General features: G+C 39.5%; 1 protein-coding gene across 1 annotated transcript in view; it reads left to right on the forward strand.

The window, feature by feature from the left end:
- Positions 1-4,896: 4,896 nt before the first annotated feature.
- Positions 4,897-20,837, forward strand: part of ARHGAP10 (Rho GTPase activating protein 10) — a gene marked incomplete at both ends in the record, with an annotated part of 84,736 nt that continues 68,795 nt past the window's right edge. The window contains 3 exons of the mRNA XM_010164457.1: positions 4,897-4,927; positions 6,735-6,830; positions 6,921-6,982. Of these exons, the coding sequence (XP_010162759.1) occupies positions 4,897-4,927; positions 6,735-6,830; positions 6,921-6,982 (189 nt within the window). The remainder of the gene's footprint in view (positions 4,928-6,734; positions 6,831-6,920; positions 6,983-20,837) is intronic.

The following is a 20,837-nucleotide window of genomic DNA, read 5'->3' on the forward strand; positions in this document are numbered from 1 at the left end:
ACATTTTGCATATTTATGAAAATAAGAGTCTACTCTGCTAAAATCTGAAAGCTTTCTTGTCTGTTTTGATTGATGTGGAGAATAGTGGCACTTAGACTATGGGATTATGCACTTGAGAGAAGAAAAATAATAAAATATGATAGAATTAACCTATGAAATAGAAATCTTGCAAGAATTGGGTGGTTCTATCTCTTAAGAAGTAGGGAGAAGGTTAGTATATCTCTGCTATGCCAATGGCATGTGGCTTGTTCAGGTGAAATAGCCTGTTTTTGCTTGTCACGGGATTATGCTACAACTAATGACCCCAGCATGTGCTAAAACTGGTAACGGAATGTCAAACACTGTGGAAGAAACTTTTAGGACCAGTCAGTTCCTATCAGAGGCACAGTTCTGAGGAATGGTATTCAATTTTCTTGCTTTTTCTTAGATTGGACAATAAAAACATGCTTTTAGTTTTTGGCTTCTAGATTCACTTGCCGTTGTCATTAGTTGGGAGAGTTGTGACAAAATTTGGACTTTTAGTGTAACAGAAGAACGATACCAGTTCCCATCTGTGATGCGTTAAAAAGAAAAATTCCATTAGAGATTCCTAAAGTTGTTATTCATTTCTTGTATTTTCATATAAATGACTTTAGGGTTGTTTGTTTTTCATTTCATTCCTGCAATTTCCTTATTTTTTTTTTCCTGTTTGATGCTGAATGCCAAGCTTTTTTTTTTTTATTATTTGGTAACAAGAACCTTTCCATGTTAAAATATGAAAGACTTTTCCTAAAATATTACTACTGCTGCTTGCTAGCTCTTCCTCTTTTTCATTATATTTGGAAAATTTAAACTCTCATTTGTGTGTGCACGTGTGCATGTAAACTTGATCTAGAGTAACTTCATTCTGACACCAAATTTCTGAGGGTTTTTAGTAAATAATAAAAACATTGTGACTTTGGTACAATTGGTGTAGGTTTGTCTCAGACCTGAGCATATGAGTGTGAAGGGTGTGAAGTTGTCATTGGCTGGGCACTCGGGAGCTGTGGCTGGTGAGGTGTCTTTGGGCCATCAGGAGCAGAGTGCTGCATCACTGCGTGGGTTCAATTGAAAGGGAGAAGCGCTGTGGTTTGTCTTATTTGTTTTAAAGCTGTGGGGTGATCCACATGTCCTTACACTGTATTATGCTGAGGGGGGAAGAATAAAAAGTTAAGAGCTACTTGACAAGTCAGCGATGAATTGGTTTGTAATCCTCATACCTGAATTTGCTGAGCTTTCAGAAGCTTGTGAGTTGCCGTGGGTTAAGTGACATTGTCAAAACTTTTAGTCTTTGAACTTGATTTCCATTCCGGTTTTGGAGAGGAATAAATAATTTTGTATTTTAGCTTTATTGTAATTTTTTTTTTTCTGTTTGGATGATTCTTTCAATATACTTATTAGATAAAAATGAGTAGTAAAAAGTTTATTTGGTTTTAAGGAGTTGGAACATGTTACTGCTCTGAAGGCTTTGCCACATGGCTTGCATCTGCTGAGTTGATAAGTAAATGCTGTTTATCCGCCTTACTAAGGTAATAAGTAAATCCTGTTCATGTTCTCAGTGCTGTGGATTGTATTAGACTTGTTCACCTTGATAAAGGGAACACAGAAGAGAAACGTGGAGTTGCTTTTGTAAACATTGAGATGGCATGTGTCTTGTGGAAAACATCATACAAATACATATTGCAGCTCTTGGGCAAACTATTTTAAGTGCATTGTTCCTCTGAAGCTACTTCATTAGCTCTTGCAAGTGAGATTGAAGCCTGGGACGAAGCAGGGAGAGGCCGACTCTCACTCAGCTTGTCCCTGCCCGTTTCCTGATGGTGCGTAGCTTGCCTGATCTGGGCCTGCTGCAAGGAAAATAGATCAAAAAGTCTAATATTAGTCCTTAATGTAGTGACGTGGCTTCAAGATGAGCCTGGTAGTTAAATCTAAGTATTTGTTAACCCTTTAGCTTTTTGAGGAGAATGTTATTGAACGAGACCAGAGCAGTTTTAATCCATGTTAAATAAAGCCGCTAGACTAGATATTAGGAAGAAGCTCTTCACTGTGAGGGTGGTCAGACACTGAAACAGGTTGCCCAGAGAAGCTGTGGATGATTCTATGATTCTATGAAATCTGTCATTGCTGGAGCATATCTGTTAGTGTCAGTGAGATTGGTAGCTAGGGAAGAGGAACGGTGATGGAATTCCAGTCCTTCCGAAAGAATCATCATGATACAGTAAAAGTGAAGCCTGATGTAGAAATCTGTACTTTGCTGTAGAAAAATATTAACTCTAATACAAAAGGCTGTTACAAGCAGATAATTCTGCCATGCAGAAGAGATCTAGGATAGCTTGAGGAGGCAATATTGTCTTGTTCCATGTCCGAGTTTTAGCTTAGGTGGCTAACAGTAAGTTAGTACTGATCTTAAACGAGGTGATTAGAGTCTGGTGCTGTAAGTGAAGGTTGGCCACTGCCTAGCAACTAATGGTGCCGTGTTGGTTCAGCTCAACTCAGATAAGGAACAAAAATATTTTCCTCCATATCCAAACGGAAAAATCTAGAGGTATTTGTGTGGGGCACCAGCAGTGTGTCTGGCACAGGACAAGCTGATGGGAGCACTTGTTACCGAAGCGTTCCAGAGCAAAGTGAGGGAGCTGGTGGCTGCTCCTGTTTCTTCTGGTGTGTTTTTAAGTAGCTACATTCAAACATGAAAAAATACAGTGTACTGATATGAACGGGAACACCAGAGAAAGTTAAAGCCCTGGGGTCCTTATGTCCCTCCCTGTTCTCTTTGGAAATGTGTCTGTTTCTCTTCAGTCTTTTGGTGAAAACATTTAGCAGATGCTTGCTTTCTTTTAGTGTTGTAAGAAAGTGAGTCACTCACTATTAACTCACTATTGAGGAAGCAGTGTTAGTGTTTGGCTGATATTTAAATGCTCCTTGATCTTGAATGCCCTGTTGCTCACTTTAAATGGTAGCAGCAGCTTTCAACAAGCAACAACCCTATTACTGCTTTCTGTATCTTTCTATTTGGTGTTACGATGTAGAATGTAGAGGTTGAAGGGAATAAAACAATTACTTTCTGACCTCCTGAATTCTCACTGTGTTTCTTCCATTAGGCTGCAGCATTATTTGGATAATGACCATAACTGGCCATGCTGTTTGATACATAACATGCTCATGTTCTGTCTTATTCTAATGTGTGTAGCTGGAATCCATATATGTTTATGGTCTGTTATATAGCACATGCTGGTCTTGCAAGCTCTAATGCCAATGTAGAACAATACTGGAATGTATCTGTCAGTGCCAGCCAAGTAATTTTGCTGTAGTGAAGGTCTGATACAGAATGGAAGAAAGTCAAGTTAGATTTATGAAATTTCTAACTTAAGCAGCAATGCTCAGCATTTAAATTGTAATAAAATAGTAAGAGAGTATAGTACTTACAATGATATCAGCATCTGGTTTGTTTTTATAGAGCTTTATAAGTGCTTATGAGCACATCTGTGTAGGTGCTGTAGGATATGTGGAATTTACCCAGGTAAAGGCTGGAGCAGTTTCATACTGTTTGCCCCACTGTGGAGTGTTTAACTGCAGATGGTCTCAGGTATCTCCCTCTGGCCATGGTTTGTCAGAGAGCGAGAAATCCAGCACAGGGCTGTGTTATCTCTTTGAGTCTAACCACCATCCTCCTAATTTTTCCTGTACTGTAGCAGAATGAATTCAGTACTCTTGCTCCGAGCTTTTGAGAGTTTTCCTCCATCTCTATTTGATACTCAGTTTTGTTTCTTTTAGTTTAGCAGGAGACAGACTAAAGACTCTTCCATTGCTGTGAATAGCTGGGCACCAATGGCTCTGCCTGGCAAGGTGCTAGTTATATGTTAGACCAGAGCTGTTTTGGCATAGGGAATGAAAACAGAATGTGATCTTAAATGTAAATTTAGCCAAAACAAAACAAGACTGATGAATAATATATAAACACTGGAGGATGAATCTTGTAGTTAACATCTGCTGACTAGGCAGGATTAAAAATCTCTTTATTTTGGTGACAATTAGGGCTCTGATTATTGCAACAGTCTGTTGAACCAAATGACTGGAGTGTTGTTTCCCCAGTCAGGAGGTTTGTTTCTTCCCAGTTAAATCTTGCAAAGTATGATTGGGTTTTATTTTGCTCCAGTGACTTCTCACCTTTGTTGAAAGTGCATAGTTCTTAAAATCTGTCAGAAAATCTCTTCCTGTTATGTTGTCCTTTCTTCTAGGTGTTTGTTCAATAGCCAGGTATCTACAGCTTTTCTTGACCCATTAGGTCATTCTTGTGTGTCCCAGACTTCCAACCTCCCCTCACCCCTTGATGCTTTCCAAAATTTTCTGGAACAATTCTTAAACATTTCTGAGATGATTTGTGGAAAGATGTTGTAAAATTTTAATGGGTCTTCATGGCCTTAATACAGGAACTCTGCAAATCTAGTTCTGGTATGTTTAAAAGGCTACTGCTGCCAAACACCTACTCAGCCCTTCAGTCACTCATTTCCAATCTCTTCACAGATTCAGTAAAGAGAAATGCAGGAATGTGGCTTTCTGATCCAGTGAGAAGCTCAGTGTTTGATTCAGCCCCTTTTCAACTTGACCGAAGATGTTGGACTTTGCACTGAAAGAGTCGAGGTGTGGGCACAGGTTCTGTCTCCTGTCACTGTCACCAGAGAGATGGCTTTTGGTGGAGAGGTGGGATGTGCAGCCATGCAGGAGATAGTTTTACACTACTCTAGAAGGGCTTGAAGCCCATAGCCCATTTCAGTGGTTTAGTACCCTTTTGGTCAGTGAGGGGGAGGGGGGGGTGCTGTATGCCTTCTCTTAACATGTACCTTGCTCAACATTATTTCAATACTTCACCTCTACAAGTGGGGAAAAAACGTAATAAACAGTTCCTTCCGTTAGCATGGGGCTGGCTCTCATATGACAAGGCTTTGGTAGGGGATTATTGGATTCAAGAAAATCAAATAAGTTTGGGAGCGTGTGTATTGTTGGACCAATTGGCCCATAAATAAACTCTTTTGAGCCTTGTGTTGTGACCTGGCTCACGAATAGGCGTAATATTAGATGTTTAGTAAACCTTTTCTTTTCCATATTTAAGCCTTTCACAGCCAGCAGAGCTTGTTTCTTTTGCTGTCTGCTTTATGAACAGCCTTCTAGCCCACAAGACATTTGAGTTAAAATACCCATGTTCCTTTTGCATGGGAATGATGTTACTTTTTCCTTCAATCTTCTTTTCCATCTTTCTTCAACCCTGTGCAGCACCCTGCTGCTTCATGGATGGAAGAGTATGTGTACAGGTTTTAGAAGCAGTTGCAAAAGGGAAGTGAGTAGCTGGCAGTATGGCATCACAGAGGACAGCGCTGTTACACAATAGGTGAGGAAAGGACTAATGAAAAATGGATGAACAGAAAGGAATGTGGAATGGCAAGGAACAGAAAGCATTTTTTCATTTTAGGTTGTGTCTCACTGTTTGTAGAGTATTTATGACTTATCCTTTTAAGTGGTTGAACTGAAGTTGCAGTGCGGCATTGTATGTCAGAGTTGTACTTGACTATGACACATGATAAATCATAGGATGTGTTGGATGTGGGACCTGTCATAAAGTTGTTTTTTAAAAACAAAAAAACCCAAGAACAACAAAAAAAGCCCAAGTTTGTAGTCTTTTAGCTCCAGTTAATATTAAAGAACAAAATGCTTAGCTCGTCTGTTAAAAGAGTTGTTCTTAGCCCTTCAGAACTGCATGTGATAAGAAAAAGATTATAGATTAACTAAATATTTCAAATTGTCCTTAACCTTGATGGACAACAAAAATGTGAGTAAAACGTTTACTCCTGGGTAGGAGTGTACCAGGACATGCATCCCTTTTTTTTCCATTGAGCAATTCAATTCTTCCAGAACTCGTGACATTCCCAACCTGCATATGTCAGCACAACAGAAAAGTGTGTGTACACTACTTATTTACAGCTTTATAAATCTTAATAAGGGTTTATAGTAATGATATTGTGGCTGAATACAGAGTCAGATTACTTCCTGAGGGATGGATGCAGCCCTCTGACCTCAAAGTGTCAAACACTACTAGGCAAAAATTGGGTTGAAGAAAATGTTTTAGGACTATTACAAAACAGTTATTATACAAAATTCATTTTAATGCTGTGCCCTTAACTAACTTTTGGAATAGTTTAACTCCATGAAATTTCTAGTTCCAGAGCAACATTTCTTTTAAATTTGGTTTATGTATAAATGTTTCACTAGCAGAGCTATCTATGTAAAGTATGTAGAAAATCCTAAGATGCGTATTTCTGCTTCCAAGTAAAATAATGAATGTGTTTTAGCAGAGTAAGGCAACTGGCACAACTTACTCTGAGTGTTGTGCCTTAAACTTCTATAGTTACAGATCTGTTTGTATGGCCTGTGCCCTAAATTGTGGTATAGTGAAACATCAGGGTAGGTCTGATACTGTGCACGTGGTCACACTTGCTTTCTACTATGTAGCCTTGTATAAAGAAATCTGTGTGACAGGCTCACAGATGAGATCAGAAGAGGGTTAGACAGTACTGAATGTCTTTTCATGTCCTTAGGCAGACCTGTGTTAAGAGTTTCTTGTAAAAGTTGCTTATTCTAGAGTAGAAGGATATTCTAGCCTTCTTAAAATGATTCCCTAATCCTCAATTTGTGCTTTTTTTTTTTTTCCTTTTTTCTTTCAGACCTTTCAGCAGCCCAGAGAAAATTTGCTCATTCTCTGAGAGACTTTAAATTTGAATTCATTGGTGATGCAGAGACAGATGATGAAAGATACATAGGTAGGTAAGAAGTGACTGACCAGAAGTGGCTGTATTTTGCCATGCCATCCTGCAACATCATTAAACTTTTTTTCTGGTTTTGTATTACAGATGCATCACTTCATGAGTTTTCAAACTTTTTAAAAAACCTGGAAGAACAAAGAGAAATTTTGGTGAGTTGCGATAAAAATTTTAAAAAGCTGTACAAAGAGTAAGATGAAAGTCAGTTAAAATTACTTACTGCTCTGTTATCCACCAAGATGTACCAATAACTTAACAGTGAAAACTGTCATTGTTCAGCCTCTGATTCTGTAGTCTAGAGTTACAGACAGCAACTAGTTCTCATTAAAGAAGAAAGCTGTTATGGTAAGGACAGGTGACTGTGAGTTGGTTTGAAATGGTAGTACCCAGATAAATTATGGCTGGGGTGAATGGGAAAACCATCATAAGGTAGTTTACCATTTACAGTCAAAAGCAAGATGAAAAACTTCATACTACAGCAGGACACCCAAAGCTGGGAAGTTGGCCAGATTTGGATCCAGGATCTCTGTGGCTCCAGCTTCAACATTTTTGTGGATTTGGGATGCAGTCTGTTGGCTGGATGCAGTAGCAGACTTGCAAACCTTTTCTTTGTAGGTGAGCTTTCTGAGGGAGGGTTGCATTGCAAACATATAGTTACTCTGTTGTGTAGAAGGGAGTGTTCTTCACTCATGTGCCTATGATGAGGGTTTTAGTGTAGTATGGGTTAGGTTGGCTGCACACAGAGTGTGGGCCGAGAGCTCCGCAATACACCTTGCAATCTTGATTTCCTAAGTTGCCCAGAAGATGAGGGGGTTTCTTTCTGGATGGTACTATGGTTCTTCTCTGCACTTGCATGCTCAGCTTTTGTTTCAGAGTGGGGATTCTTGGGGATTGCCCAAGGAAGTTGTAGTTGTAGATGCCCCCTTCCTGGAAGAGTTTACGGCCAGGCTGGATGAGGCTTTGAGCAACCTGGTCTAGTGGAGGGTGTCCCTGCTGATGGCAGGGGGGTTGGAACTAGATGATCTTTAAGGTCCCTTCCAACCCAAACCATTCTATGATTCTATGATTCATAGAGCAAATGATGTATAGACACCACATCTAGGAAGTGCTCTCAGATCTGCCTGGATGGCAGTTATGTTCCTCAGTATTTCCCATATGATTATACTTTTATCTTCCTGGAAGTCAGTGACCACTTGGCATCGCTGATAGGGAACCGAGACTAATCTGTGTCCTGTGCTCTTCTCTCCCTGCAGTGTAGGAGTATGTAGATAGGTGAGAAGGAACTTGTGAATTTTTTTTTAATTTTTTTTTAGCATTTCTCTCTCTGGCAGTCCTGAGCCCAGTTCCTTGAGTGTGCCATGTTATGTCCTGGTAATGTTGTTCTGATCTGGAACCACATTTGGGTCAGAATTAGGGTCTATGGGATTCCTTGAACGTTCCTGAAGAATAAAGTCTTTACATAGTAGAGGCAATTTTTTGGTATCTGGAGTTGTTTTGTCAAGTTGTAGGGATTTGCTCAACTATGTTAGAATGCTTCTTTTGGTTTTTGTAATTATAGTATAGTCTTTACTCTCCTTTTTCTTGTCTGCCATCCATAGCTGTGTTTAATTCTAGTGAAGTTGTGTACATCTAATTAGTGAAAGTCTTTGGGAAGCTTTGCAATGAAAAATACCTTATAGCCTCTCACATTATTTTCCACACTATTTTGATATCAGGTTTTTGAGAATTGTCAGCTTCAGGTCTGCAGAATTATGTGGCACGTTTCAGTGACTGTATCAGGAGGTCTTCAGCAGTAACAGATTACCAGCACAGTAGGCTGTGCAGAATCCAGTGCTGGCTGGCTGTGTAGTAAAACACTTCTATTTTTCAGACTGAATGCCACAAAACAGTATTATTTTTTTGGTATGCTGCCCATGGTTACACAGAAGGCACTTTATCACACTAGATGATAATTAATGTCAGCTTCTTTATAAGAAAAGGATGAAATGCAGTATTTATTAAAACAGTATCAGTTTGATGAAAAACTGGGGAGTACAAAATATTGTGGGGTAAATATTTTATTCCAAACAGAAACAGAATACAATCTCTGAGTTACCACATATGTGGCCTTTTCATTGTATCCGTAGTCTAGCAAATGTTATGTGTTGTTTCTAGAGTGAGTTAATATAACAGTGACCCTAAAACTCTGAGAAAATGATTGTGCAGTGACTGGTAAAGATTATTTTTAACGGCTACTGCTCTGATTTTTTTATTTTTTTTTTTGGCTTCTCAATAGATATTTTAACAGGGGCAAGAGCTTTAGGGATACTCCCATGGAGAATATTAGGGCATGTTGCACTCACAGATGTTTGGCATCAGCTCAGGGATCCAAAGGTTTTCCATTAAGATGCAAAGTATATAGCAGGATTTTTTTTTTCAGTCGTCTTTGTTAAGAATGCTCTTTGTTGAATATTTTTCCCCTTACCATTTTGAAGGTGACCAAAAGGTTTCTGACTGCTCATTTCAGTTTCAGTGCAGAATTGCAGATAAATTTCAGTAACATAAAGCAAAATTAAAGAAATCAATGAATAACTATAGAGCTAAGGACATTTAAGATATTGGTGTGCATTTTAATTTTTAGATATTTGAGAAAAGAGTTATTTTTTCACTTACCATATGGTAAGTGAAACAAATGTGCACTTAAATAATTCTAAACTGAAATTAAATACTCATCACCCACACTTCTCATGACTTTCTGAAAGTATTGTTTGTGGTGAATCCAGAGTCCATAAAACTTTCTATTAGTGTTTATCATGAATTTACTTATCTGATTACCATTTGTCTGATGAATACTTATTTGATGGATATTTAATAATTTCATTCAGATGTTGGAGTCTTGTACTTCATGATTTTACCATTTCTCCCATCTCCTTCAAAGGCTGCTGAAATTATATCCCAACTGTCAAAGGATTTTGTGTCTTGTGAAAAGAGAATTTGGCATTAATCCAAACATTTCACAGAAATTATTATGGAGTAGCCAATACAAAAACAAATTACATTTTCCTTAGCACCATAGCTTGGTGGCATTCTCCAGGGCAGATAGGAAATAGGTCACTTTGTCCCTGAGAATATTCTGGAAATTATTTTTATGTGTGAAGGATGAACGGAGTCACAGGACTTGCATTCTGCTCCTTTGACATTACGACAGTGCAATGGAAGAGTCGAGGTGAAAGGGAACTTCACAAGGCGAGTAGGAAAAGGTTGGGGACGAACAAGCACCAACATGATAGTGTGAAGATGCTCAGTCCCATCCTCCTAGCCACCATACCTCCCTCCTAGCCCCAGTTCTCCTGACAGCAGAAGTGGGTTTGATTCTTGTGATGGGCTCAGAAGAACAGGTTTCCCTGGCTGCCCTCATTTAAGCTGTGGTGATGAGCAGTGCAGGGCTACTTGGTAGTCACTGATCACCTGTCATTGTTATCCCTTTTCCTCCTTCTTCACCTTCCTTTTTGCCACCTTCATACCTCCCTTCCTCCATCCCAGCCTTTTCCCAAATGACCAGCCTGCTGTAATTAGTTTTCCTTCTTGATTCCAGACTTGCTAAATCAGAACCAAATTTGATAGCACTTGTACTGTTCCCTCAGTAATCTCAGCAGTGCTTGGCACTACCAGTGTGGTCACCCTGACGTACTTGCTTCCACTCCCTGGAGGTCCTCTGTCCTGCCCTTCAGCTGCTTCTGGAGTTCAGCTGCTTCTCACATGGCTCTCCCTGAACCATGCTGGAAGTCCAGTCACCCTCATGACACTGTCTGTGACTTTTGTCAGCTTCTCTCGCAGTTCCAGGCCGTGTCCAGCAACCTCTCTGGTCCTGTCGAGCAGTTCTCTTGCCCTATCCAGGTAGCTGACTCCCATGCCAGGACTGAGCACGCATTTGCCTGGAGCCCTGCCTGAGGTGCAACTTGTGGCAGGGTCGTGTATACCCAGATATGATCCCCAATGGGTGCCAGTCTTAACTATTCTTTAAAAAAGTTCCAGGGACAGGGATTTCCCTAGTTTTACTCGAATATTTTTCCTTCTGTTTTTTTTGGGTTTTTTTTGTGTTTTTTTTTATATTTTTTTTGTTGTTTGTTTTTTTGTTTTTGTTTTTTTTGTTTGGTTGGTTTTTTGTTTTGTTTTGTTTTTTCCCACCTGATATCCATCCTAAGTCTCCTTTACTTCATATTAAGCTGAGGACTTTTTCGAAACTTTCCACAGTAGTCATGGAGTAAAACTGATCCCTTTTCCTTCATAGCAGTATTTTCACTGTTACCCTTTCAAAGTGCTGGTTCACATCTGTATTTTTCCTTATGCAGTTTAATTACATTGAGTTTAGACCATCTGTCTTTTATGGCAAAGTTAGTTTCAATCCTGCTTTCTGAAAGCGCTGACATTGTTTCTTGGATTTATGTCATTCCACATGTATGTCAGTCTCGTGGAGTTATTGGTAAGTCACTCGGTTTAATTGCTACTGAAAATTGGATCATGCAGGCAACTTGGTTGCAAGTTCCTCTATGATGTTTGAAATGTCCTCTTGGCTGAACGGCTGTTTCTCGGGGTAGTTGCAACCAGGGTGTTGTTTTCTTATTCTTCCTGTGGTTTGTTTGTGTACTTTTGAGACTGTCCTGTGAGTTAGCATTAAAGGCTTCATTGAGGAGATGGCTACTGTGCTGATCTCAAAAAGGAAACTAGATATTGTTCTTAACAAATTCAAAGCAGCTTTTAACCTTCTGTAGTGTGTTCCAGGACTTTTGGATATCAGAGTTCCCACATCTGGTCTGTAACTTTCTCAATTCCTGCATTCTCCTCCTCTTCTCACTTTTAAGTTGCTGCTGTGTTTGCTCTTCTGCTATTATTTTGGGACCTTGCTGCCTCCCTTTAGTTGGCTCTGCTGAGTTCCTTAACTACTCTAAAGCGAAGCCTCTTCTGACTTGAATGTGATTAATTCTTCAGTTGCATAATGTAAGAACACATCTAGTTGTTCTTAAGAAATCCTTATTCTCCTTAGCAGCCAGTTTTTTCTCCATTTTGTTAGACGTTTTGCTATAATTAATTGAGACTTTTTTTTTTCCCTTTGTGGAGGTTATTAAGATCTGCTGTTTTCTTACAGTCAATTGTTGGTTTGTTTTAACTCTTTCCAGTTAAATAATGGGTTTATAGCTTCCTTTCTCTGTTTTCTGAAATACATATGAAGAACCCTTTTTCTTTAGTTTTCTTTGCTCCTTGCCAAATAAAACACGTTTTTGTCTTAGCTTTTCTAACTTTGTCACTAAGTACTTGTGTATTTCCTTTTTACTTCATCAAGTTTCTCTTTCTATAGGATTTCTGATATAATTATATTCATCTTATTATGTTCCTGTCATTTCCCCAAGGCAATATAAACTCACTGTTTTACTTTGATACAATCTCTTCTGTTTCCTGCTACATTTTTGGCATGCTTTTGTTCCTTTGGATATCTTCGGAGGAAAGATGCTACATAGTTATTTTTTTTAACTTTTTAAAGTTTATTTTCTTTTCTTCAAAAAAGAAAAACTGTTGTTCTTATGCCATAGGTATCTTTGCAGTCCTGGCCTCTCAGAAATTCCTTTGCGTTCTTTGTCAGAATAAAATTCAAAATATCATCTCTCCCAATGTATTTTCTGCCAGCAAAGTTATTCTCAGCATGTATCAGAACGTGACAAACTTTTTTAAAATTAAATATCTTAGTTAAGTCACTATTTTATTCTTTTCTCCTCTTCTTCCTCTTTTTTTTTAAAAAAAGGAGAGGTTTCCCAGTTGTTTCCCAAGTTAAAAGTTGTTAAAAGTTCAAAGGCATACACTCAAAAGGTTAAAGGTAGAATTTGTGTGCAAATATGTACTTATACCTATTGATAACTTACTTATACTTACCTCTTATGATGAAGTATTTAAGTGCATGAGTATTTATTTCACAGGTTAAGTGCTCACTTAACACATAGTGTTGATTAATAGCTTACTGTTGCCTTTTGTTCCGTGATTTTATTTGATTTACACTGTTCCTACTCTGCTGTAAAGACGATAGTATTAATTTTCCTGAGCTTTTCTTTGGTTCTGTGGACATGGGTGTTTAAGGGTTCATAAATCTTAATCTATCTTTATAGTAATCTGAAGAAATCTGTGTGAAGGAGCAATCACTTTACTCGCTGATTTATGGTAAAAAAATATAATCTAATAGTTTTGGATGCATGATGCGTTCAAGTTCTGTTCAATAGGAGTTCATGTCATTGTATAGTACTCCATATGTTCAGATCCTGTTAAGCCCACTGACAGCACAGACTGCTAAATATATCTTCCAAGGCAGTGGAAAAGGCATAATTGGTGACCACTTCTGAAAAATTAGACTGGTGACAGCATATTGAACATCTCGGTTACAGGGACAGAGGCACAGATAAAATGGAATTTCTCAGGAACAGCATTTGACTACCTTAACCACAGGATCCTTCCTTTCCTTCCTGCAAATTGTCCAATTTAATAAAACATTTTCCACTTTTAGAAACAAGCAAGACAATTGCTGCCGTATCTCATTGCCCAGCCTTCTCTTTTCCTCTGCATGGCACAAGGCCAGGTGGCAACCGTGTCATTATCAGGATATGGAACACAAATGTGGAATTAAAACTGCTTCATCCATATCTCTTTTAAGTTTTGGTGATTCCTGGCATTGAATATTTAATTTATATATCTGTTTATTTTTTTAATCTTATACACAGTCTTCTGAAATTGTTTTGTGAATTACGTATGAACTTGCGCACATAAATCTGTAAAATAAAGGTGATTGTTGTCTATACAATAGAAAAAAAAAATACAAAGCCGCTTCTGTGTGCATTCCTCCCACCTCTGAGTGAATATGGCTGAAAAGTTCTGTTACCACTAGCAGCTTCTTCCAGATAATTTTGTGGTCTGGCGTGCATCAACATAACTCACTAGAGAATTTTCATTCTGTTATTTCATCAATGGGAAATGTTTGGAATTTGCATTGTAAAACTGTCACCAGTTTGGATTTTGCTGGTTGTTAATAACACCACTGTTTCTTGTGGAGGACAGCGCTGACAATAATTGAGCAGTTCATTCTTGACTGAACACTGAAGCTGTTGTTTGCTGTTGGATTCCTCGCCTTTCAGTGGCATCTTTTTGCTCAGTGATGAGCTTTGCCATGAACAAAGAAAACGGGCATTGTGCTATTTCCCTTTCTGACCAGCCTTTTTGCTTTATCAAGATCTTTATGTGACAGCTGATTTCAGAGGGTGGACTGGAAGTGATTCTCTGCTTGTACAAGAACCAGACCAGTGTTCTGGTATGTCGTACTTGAACAGCTCTTGCATATTAGGTTTGCTAAGGGAAGCTCTGTCTTTGGAGGAGTTACCCACAGCTTTCCTCCACTTCAGATGGGGAAAAACTGATTTGTTGCTGTTTATGAAACTATCTGTCTGTCTTTCTTTCCCTGTTTGTTATGGTTATGACTTTGTAGAGTTTTTCTCTTTATTGTGGAATGTGTTTCATAAGAATTAACTTACTCAGAAGCCAGGACTATTCAATAGCTTTTAGTAAATAATCTTTACTAAAAACTACTGTCTTTTTTAAAAAAAACCCAAAATAATTTATTTGTATTGTCTGCTTATGGTACCAATTAATTTTTGAGGCCAGCAGTTTCATGGCAAGTGAATCAATGCAAACAGTCTTTCAGAGCAGAGCATGGCATAGCACAGAGGTCATAGGAGGAGGCATTTTTAGCTTTCTGTCATTTAGAGCCTTAATAAACTTCCACTGAACAGGAAATAACCTTTGGCTAGAAGGGGGCACTCAGGAGTCCTGCTAGTATATTCTCTGTAAGCCAAAGCTGCTGCTTTTAAAAAGAGCTGGAAAATGCAAAGCACAAGTGTCTGCTTGCATCGCAGCCTGTGGGGCAGTGGACTGATGGTCTAGGAAATTCACCCTGGAACAATTTGAGAAAGTTGTTGTCCTCTTACCAAACCCCAGGGGTAGTTTTCTGGAACACCTAAGAGGAAGGTGATTTGTTTTGTTACAGGTACCTTCTGTCATCTCAGAAGTGTACAAAATAGGTTGTGTCCAAGATATATATATCTGTCTGGCTGATTCTTTTGTTACCAGCTGGCTTCCACCACAGCAAATGAACCCAGAAGAACGGACCTCACTTCTTTTGTATAGCTTCTGTGCACATGCAAAGACACACAAGTATTAATGTGCTATGAGATGCCCTTAAAAATCCTTTGGTCTATATATATAGGCTGCAGTCCTTCTAAAAACCAAAAAACCTATGTTTGTAGTCACAGTGTGTGACTGAGGGTCTTTCATTATTTAAGATTGAAAAGCAACAGGGAAAGCTCTAGAGCAGTGAGAAAATCCAGGCACTTTGACAAGAAGAAATCTTTCATTTGAAATGAACAAAGGAGTTCCATTGGGTGTGGGTTACACTGGCTGCAACCATCAGTGCTCCCGTTAAGTACAAAACCAGTGCTGGGAAGTGGTTAGAGAGATGTGCCACTCTGTCTGCAGGGCACAATGACAGGAGAGTTGGTCTGAGCTGCTTCCTGGGAGCACATTCATGGAACTGTAGGAGCAAATCATGTTCTTGTGGGAAAAGAAAGAATAGAGATTAAGGCTTCACAAGTAACATCTGATGCCCTCAGTAGTGGAATTGTATCTGCAAAGTTACATAATATCAGGGTTTCAGGCATAGATCTTAATGCTTTGAGAAATTTCAGCAACAAATCACTGTGAGAAGCAGGAAAGCTTTTTGAAGGCAAAACCCAATTTTTATATGTTCCCCTCTCCCTAACATTGGAGATGTGAGAATCAGCTTTTTTATTAGGCTGAATGTTGCAGTTTCTCAGGAAAAACACAGAAGAGCTATATCTCTGTAAGCAGAAGTGCAGCTGTAGGTAGTAAGCTTCTTTATTAGAAAGTAAAGATCTTTATTTAGCAGCAGCATTAACAACTTGGTTCTTGAATCACTGCTAGGTATCTCTTCCTTTCCACATTCTCTGTTGCACTGAGTAGGGCAAAACTTCCTTCCCAGATCCGGTTTCACTGACACTTGTTCAGTTTCATGAGCTCTGCCCTACTGACTGGCAACCTCCCTCTTTGCCTCGCGGAGGGGAGAAACAATCCTGCCCCTGTCTACAAATAAATCTTCCTAGTCAGCACACTGAGAAACTTAAACCCCTCTTTTCTGTTTGGCATCTCATCTGCATTCCAGTTCCTGGGGTGAGAATTGGGAACTCGGCACTCCTGTGTCGCTGTGCAGTCTGCAGCAAGGTCTATGCTTATGGCTTTTGTTTGTTTGTTTGTTTGTTTTTTGTTTTTTTCAGTAAATTTGTCTTGTATGGGAGACTGCTTGGATTCAGAGTGGAGCAGAGTCAGTGTACATATTTACTTCACCACCAGAGTTATTGATGAGCAATGTGTAATTTCCAGTTCTTCCAGTAAAGGCTCAGGTCTAAGGACATTTTTAGGAGGAAAGCTGGGAGGCCACTGCTGCATTTGTCTAGTAAGCAAAACAGATTTTGAGTAATTTAGGTTGGTCTAACCTTTGTAGCCACAGAGGCTGAACTGAGCTTCAGGGACAGCTCTTGCAGTTGATAACTCCTTTAGAGCCCACACAAGCAACCTTCCTCCTCTGCCAGACAAGCCCGGTTGTGCCTGCAAGGGGAATGGGAATTTAGACTGCTCCCGACTACTGCAGGAGGGTGGGAAAGCATGAGGAGCACTGAATGGTGGTGGATGCTGCTGTCTGTCAGGTTGCAGTGCACAGGAGGAGGTGTTTGGGGAAGCAGTTCCTCCCTAAACAGCTGTACTCCCACCTTCTCTGGGAAGGGGAGAAGTGACAGGCTGAATGGAGTCATCTTGTGGACTGACACTGACTGGCAAGTTACCTGTTGGATCTTGTTGACTTGACTGATGAAGAAGGAAGCAACTGTAAATGCACTTGCTAATGGATTTAGTTTGTGTCTTTGTGGGCTGCTCTAGGAAATGTTGGTTTGGGCCCGTTAATCTACAACCTGTTACTTATTTCTTTGGAAAAATATGGAGCTGGAAAAGTCAGGATTATCACCATTCTGTACAACATCTCTGCCTGAGCAGGTGGAGTTTTTCAGAATCAAGGCATCCTGATTCTGAAATTAGAAGGTGTACCCAAAGCTGAAAGCCTACTTTAAGATGCTGTGGTGACCTTCTGAGATGATGATGGCAATGATGTAGGGTTTTTTGTTTTCATTTTTTTTTACTGCTTTTGACAGGTTTATATTCAAGTTAATTCTTTGGCCTTTCTATAGGTACAGCAAATTGAACAGAAGTGGCAAAGGAGTTTCAGACTGTCTGCCTGAGGCATGTGTGCACATTGAGTTAAACATTTCCTAAAGCATTCCTGAGACTTTGACATTCATAAAGCTGGTTAAGATACTGTTACTTCAGACATGACCTCTTTATATTGATTAATTTATGGCTTACACTTGCCATAGTTTGCCTGCCAGGTTTTAAAACTAAGTATATATGCATTTCAGGTAGGTTTGGATAGATTAGATATATAAAGAAAAAAAAGTTTTTTTAATTGTGGGGTTTTTTTTTTTTTTGTGCCCTTTAAATCTTAACATTCCTGTCATCATAATCTGCCCAGATTAGAGGAGTAGAGGCATGAAAATTAATTTAAGAGTCAAGACAGAAGTTGAAAGAGGAAGGAATGTGCAATTTTATATTAATGAATATTTAATTTAAATGCCTAATATAACTTTTATTGGAAATTTTAAATTTTAACATGATTCTACCTCTTAAGGAAAGCGGAAGTGATAATGACAAATATATTCAAATGTTCCTTAGTTTATTTCCTTGTACTGGGAGAATTTTGCTTTTTTCTCACTGATCTGTTATCAATGTTTTTGTTTTTTTTTTTAAAAAAGTTGTTTTGAGTTCCCAAATTATAAATAAACTAAGTTAACAATGAATAGCAATGTAAATAACGTTTTTATTCTATAAATAAGTACACATCCTTTTGTAGTTTTTCATGGCAAGCACTGGATTCTAAGTACTGGAAAACAGTGCGAATGCCTCTCTATTTTATCTAGTATTTTACATATTTTAGTTATGAACTTTGTTTTTATTTCTGCCAATCGGAACAACAACTCTGTAATTCACTGTTACATGTACCAGTCCTGTCTTCGTTGACAGTTTCTGGTTTTACAGATATAAACTCCCACAGATGTTCATTTCAGTGAGGAGGAAATAGTCCCCTTTTATTTTTATACTGGTATGAAGCTCCATGAGAACGACCGAAGATCTACAGAATCCCACTTCACCAAGAAATACTCGAGAGCCTTGTTTTTTAACCCAGACACAGAAAGCAAAGGGGGTGACAAATCGTAAATTCCTGTATGGCAGGCAAAATTATGCTGAAGAGGCATCTGTTAACAAAAGTTTAAGTTGTGATAAATGAGAAATGTCTTTTTTGGAAGGAAGGGAGGCTTGTTTTTCTTTTAATGAAAGAGTTACTGGCATATCATACCACTGGCAGCAGTGGAATCTCTGTTTGTTGGCAGTTGCTGGGGGAACATCTCATTTTGATTTAAAGATTATTTTCTGCTTCAAACAAATTCCTGTAGTGGTTCCCATGATTAATGCTGCACAGGAGTGTAGCAGACCAAGTGATTTGCAGCCAGCCCTGCTGGTTTATAAACCACAGCCTTTTCTGCATGTGTTTTTTTTTTGTTTGTTTGTTTTTTCTTTGTTTTTTCTTTTTTTTTTCCCTGTACATCAAGGTGCTATGATTTTCTTTGACCCAAACTTCATTTTCAGCATACGTTCACTGCCTGTTGATCTTAGGTTTCACTTTTTTGATGTAAAAAATCATACAAATAATAAGCAACTTGTTGTTAGATATTTATTTTTAACCTGACCATGTGAGTGCTCAGTTACTACCTTTAAATGCTTTAAAATGATTCCAGTAACCATGGTGCTCTTACCTCCTGGCAGCTAGTGCCATCCTCTCTGAGTTTTGCTCTGAGGAGGCCCCATAGCTTTCTGCCTCACCTTGCCAGTGTATAGAAGAAACTGGCAGAAACAATTTAAATTTCTTGAAGTTTTCCAAGCTAGAAGGACTATTCTGTGATTTCTGTGAAGAGTTCTCCACTCTGACTTGTGAGAATCCCTGCGGTCAGCAAGGAGAGATCCTTCAGTCCTCAGGTGCTTCTGTGATGTCCCAGGAAACTGTTTCTGGTGCTTGATCCAATTATACATCCAAATTACTGTTTCCTTTCAGCCCCTAAGAATTTCCAGGAAAGTTTTGGGAGCCTGACAATATTTAAAAAACCTGAGTATCCTAAAAACTGCCCTGGAAACTCCTGGTAACTGATTGCGTAGTTAGGATATATGTACCCAGGCTGCCAGACAGGCTAAATCCTTCCTCGAACCAGAGTTCAGCTCCTGTTTGGGACATCTGACTGCCCTGACTCTCTTTCAGTGGGAGCAGAGGCAGCTCACGGAGCAAAGGGATCTCCAGACACCAAGAGCATTCCCACAGCCTTGGGGTGAACCCTTCATGACATCTCTTTGCTGGGCTGGAGACGTGGCAGGAGCTGCTCTGTTGTCCTTCCCCCACTCTCCAGCTTGATGCAAGGGTCTCCTGTGTTGTGGCCAACCTGGTGCTGCTGTATACTTTTGGAAGACAAAGTTGTCAGATTTCCTTGTCCTTTTGCTCCCACCAAAGGTGCACTGAGGGGCACTTTTAGGTGGTTTTGACAAGATCAGGAAATGGAAGAAAAGAAAGAAGTTTGGGCCACAAGAGCAAGCGCTCTGAAGTTAGGAAGTATCTGTGGATGACTGTGCAACGTGCAGTTTGGCCCAGACTTGCCAGATATTTGGGTTTCCAGTTAGCTACCTAGGTTAGCATGCTGCCGCGGCTGTTGGAGAATCTGGGTTGCTCTGGTGACGGTGAATGGGCAGGATGCCTCCCACAGTAATCCCGGCATGGCTCCGGGGATGGGTGGGAGCAGGCAGTGCTGCTCAGATCTGTGTTGTGCCAGATCTCCGATACAACTCTCTTGTGTTTTAGGATAAGAGCTTTTCAGAAGTGTTCCAAAAGGCTGGTTTAAGCCTGCAATGTTTTATCTGGAACTTTTCACATTTGAAGGGGGGTGGTGGGATGGGGGAAGAGAGAGAAAACCTTCTGTTGTATCAAAGGTGGGCTTCCAGGGAGCTCTCCGTGGACTCCTGGCAGCTCAGCCCTGAGGCTGCGATAAACCCAGTCCTGGGCACGATTTACTTTGTGGGTCTGCCTTAGGACTGAGACTAAAAGGATCCCACCTGCTTCTCCACACCTCCAACAGTCTTGCCACCTTTTCCATGCTGCTGTTGCGTTCGAGAAGTTCCAACCTTTGCTGAAATTTCAGACGTTTTTTAAAATTTTAAGTCTTGTTTGTACCAAAGCCAAACCCAAGCCTGCTCCATCTCCAGTGAAATTTCACGTGAACTAGAAATTGTGTTTGCTGGCCAGATCTGATAGGCTACAGTTTTCTGTCTTATGATGGCATAGTGTGTCCTTTTTTTGTCTCTTTAGTATAACTATGAGGCCATTTATCATAAGTTCACTGGTGGATGCTCATCCAGTCAGCTAAACCTCTTGGTTTTGACTTTACACCTCTTGATTTTATAACTCAGGTTAGCTTAAGGTATTCTTAATGTACTCAGATACATAGTATTTGGAAATACATATATATCAATGCCTAATGGCTTTAACTGTGTGTTAAATGATTGCTATTTGCTACTCAGTCTATTCTGCAGTTGTTTGTGGTGTTTCTTGTTGCAGAAATTTTTGTGTCCTCAGATGAAAATCATTTGTCCTGTGTCTTATTCTGGAGTTTAGCTATTGCGACCGTCAGCCTGATCTGCAAGACTGGCACAAGTAAAGCAGTTGCAGTTTAGCTGCAGCCTGTACATTTCTGAAATTTCTGCATTTGTTTTAGATTTAAT

This window comes from Antrostomus carolinensis, unplaced genomic scaffold (genome assembly GCF_000700745.2).
Source record: "Antrostomus carolinensis isolate BGI_N321 unplaced genomic scaffold, ASM70074v2 scaffold10433, whole genome shotgun sequence".
NCBI lineage: Eukaryota > Metazoa > Chordata > Aves > Caprimulgiformes > Caprimulgidae > Antrostomus > Antrostomus carolinensis.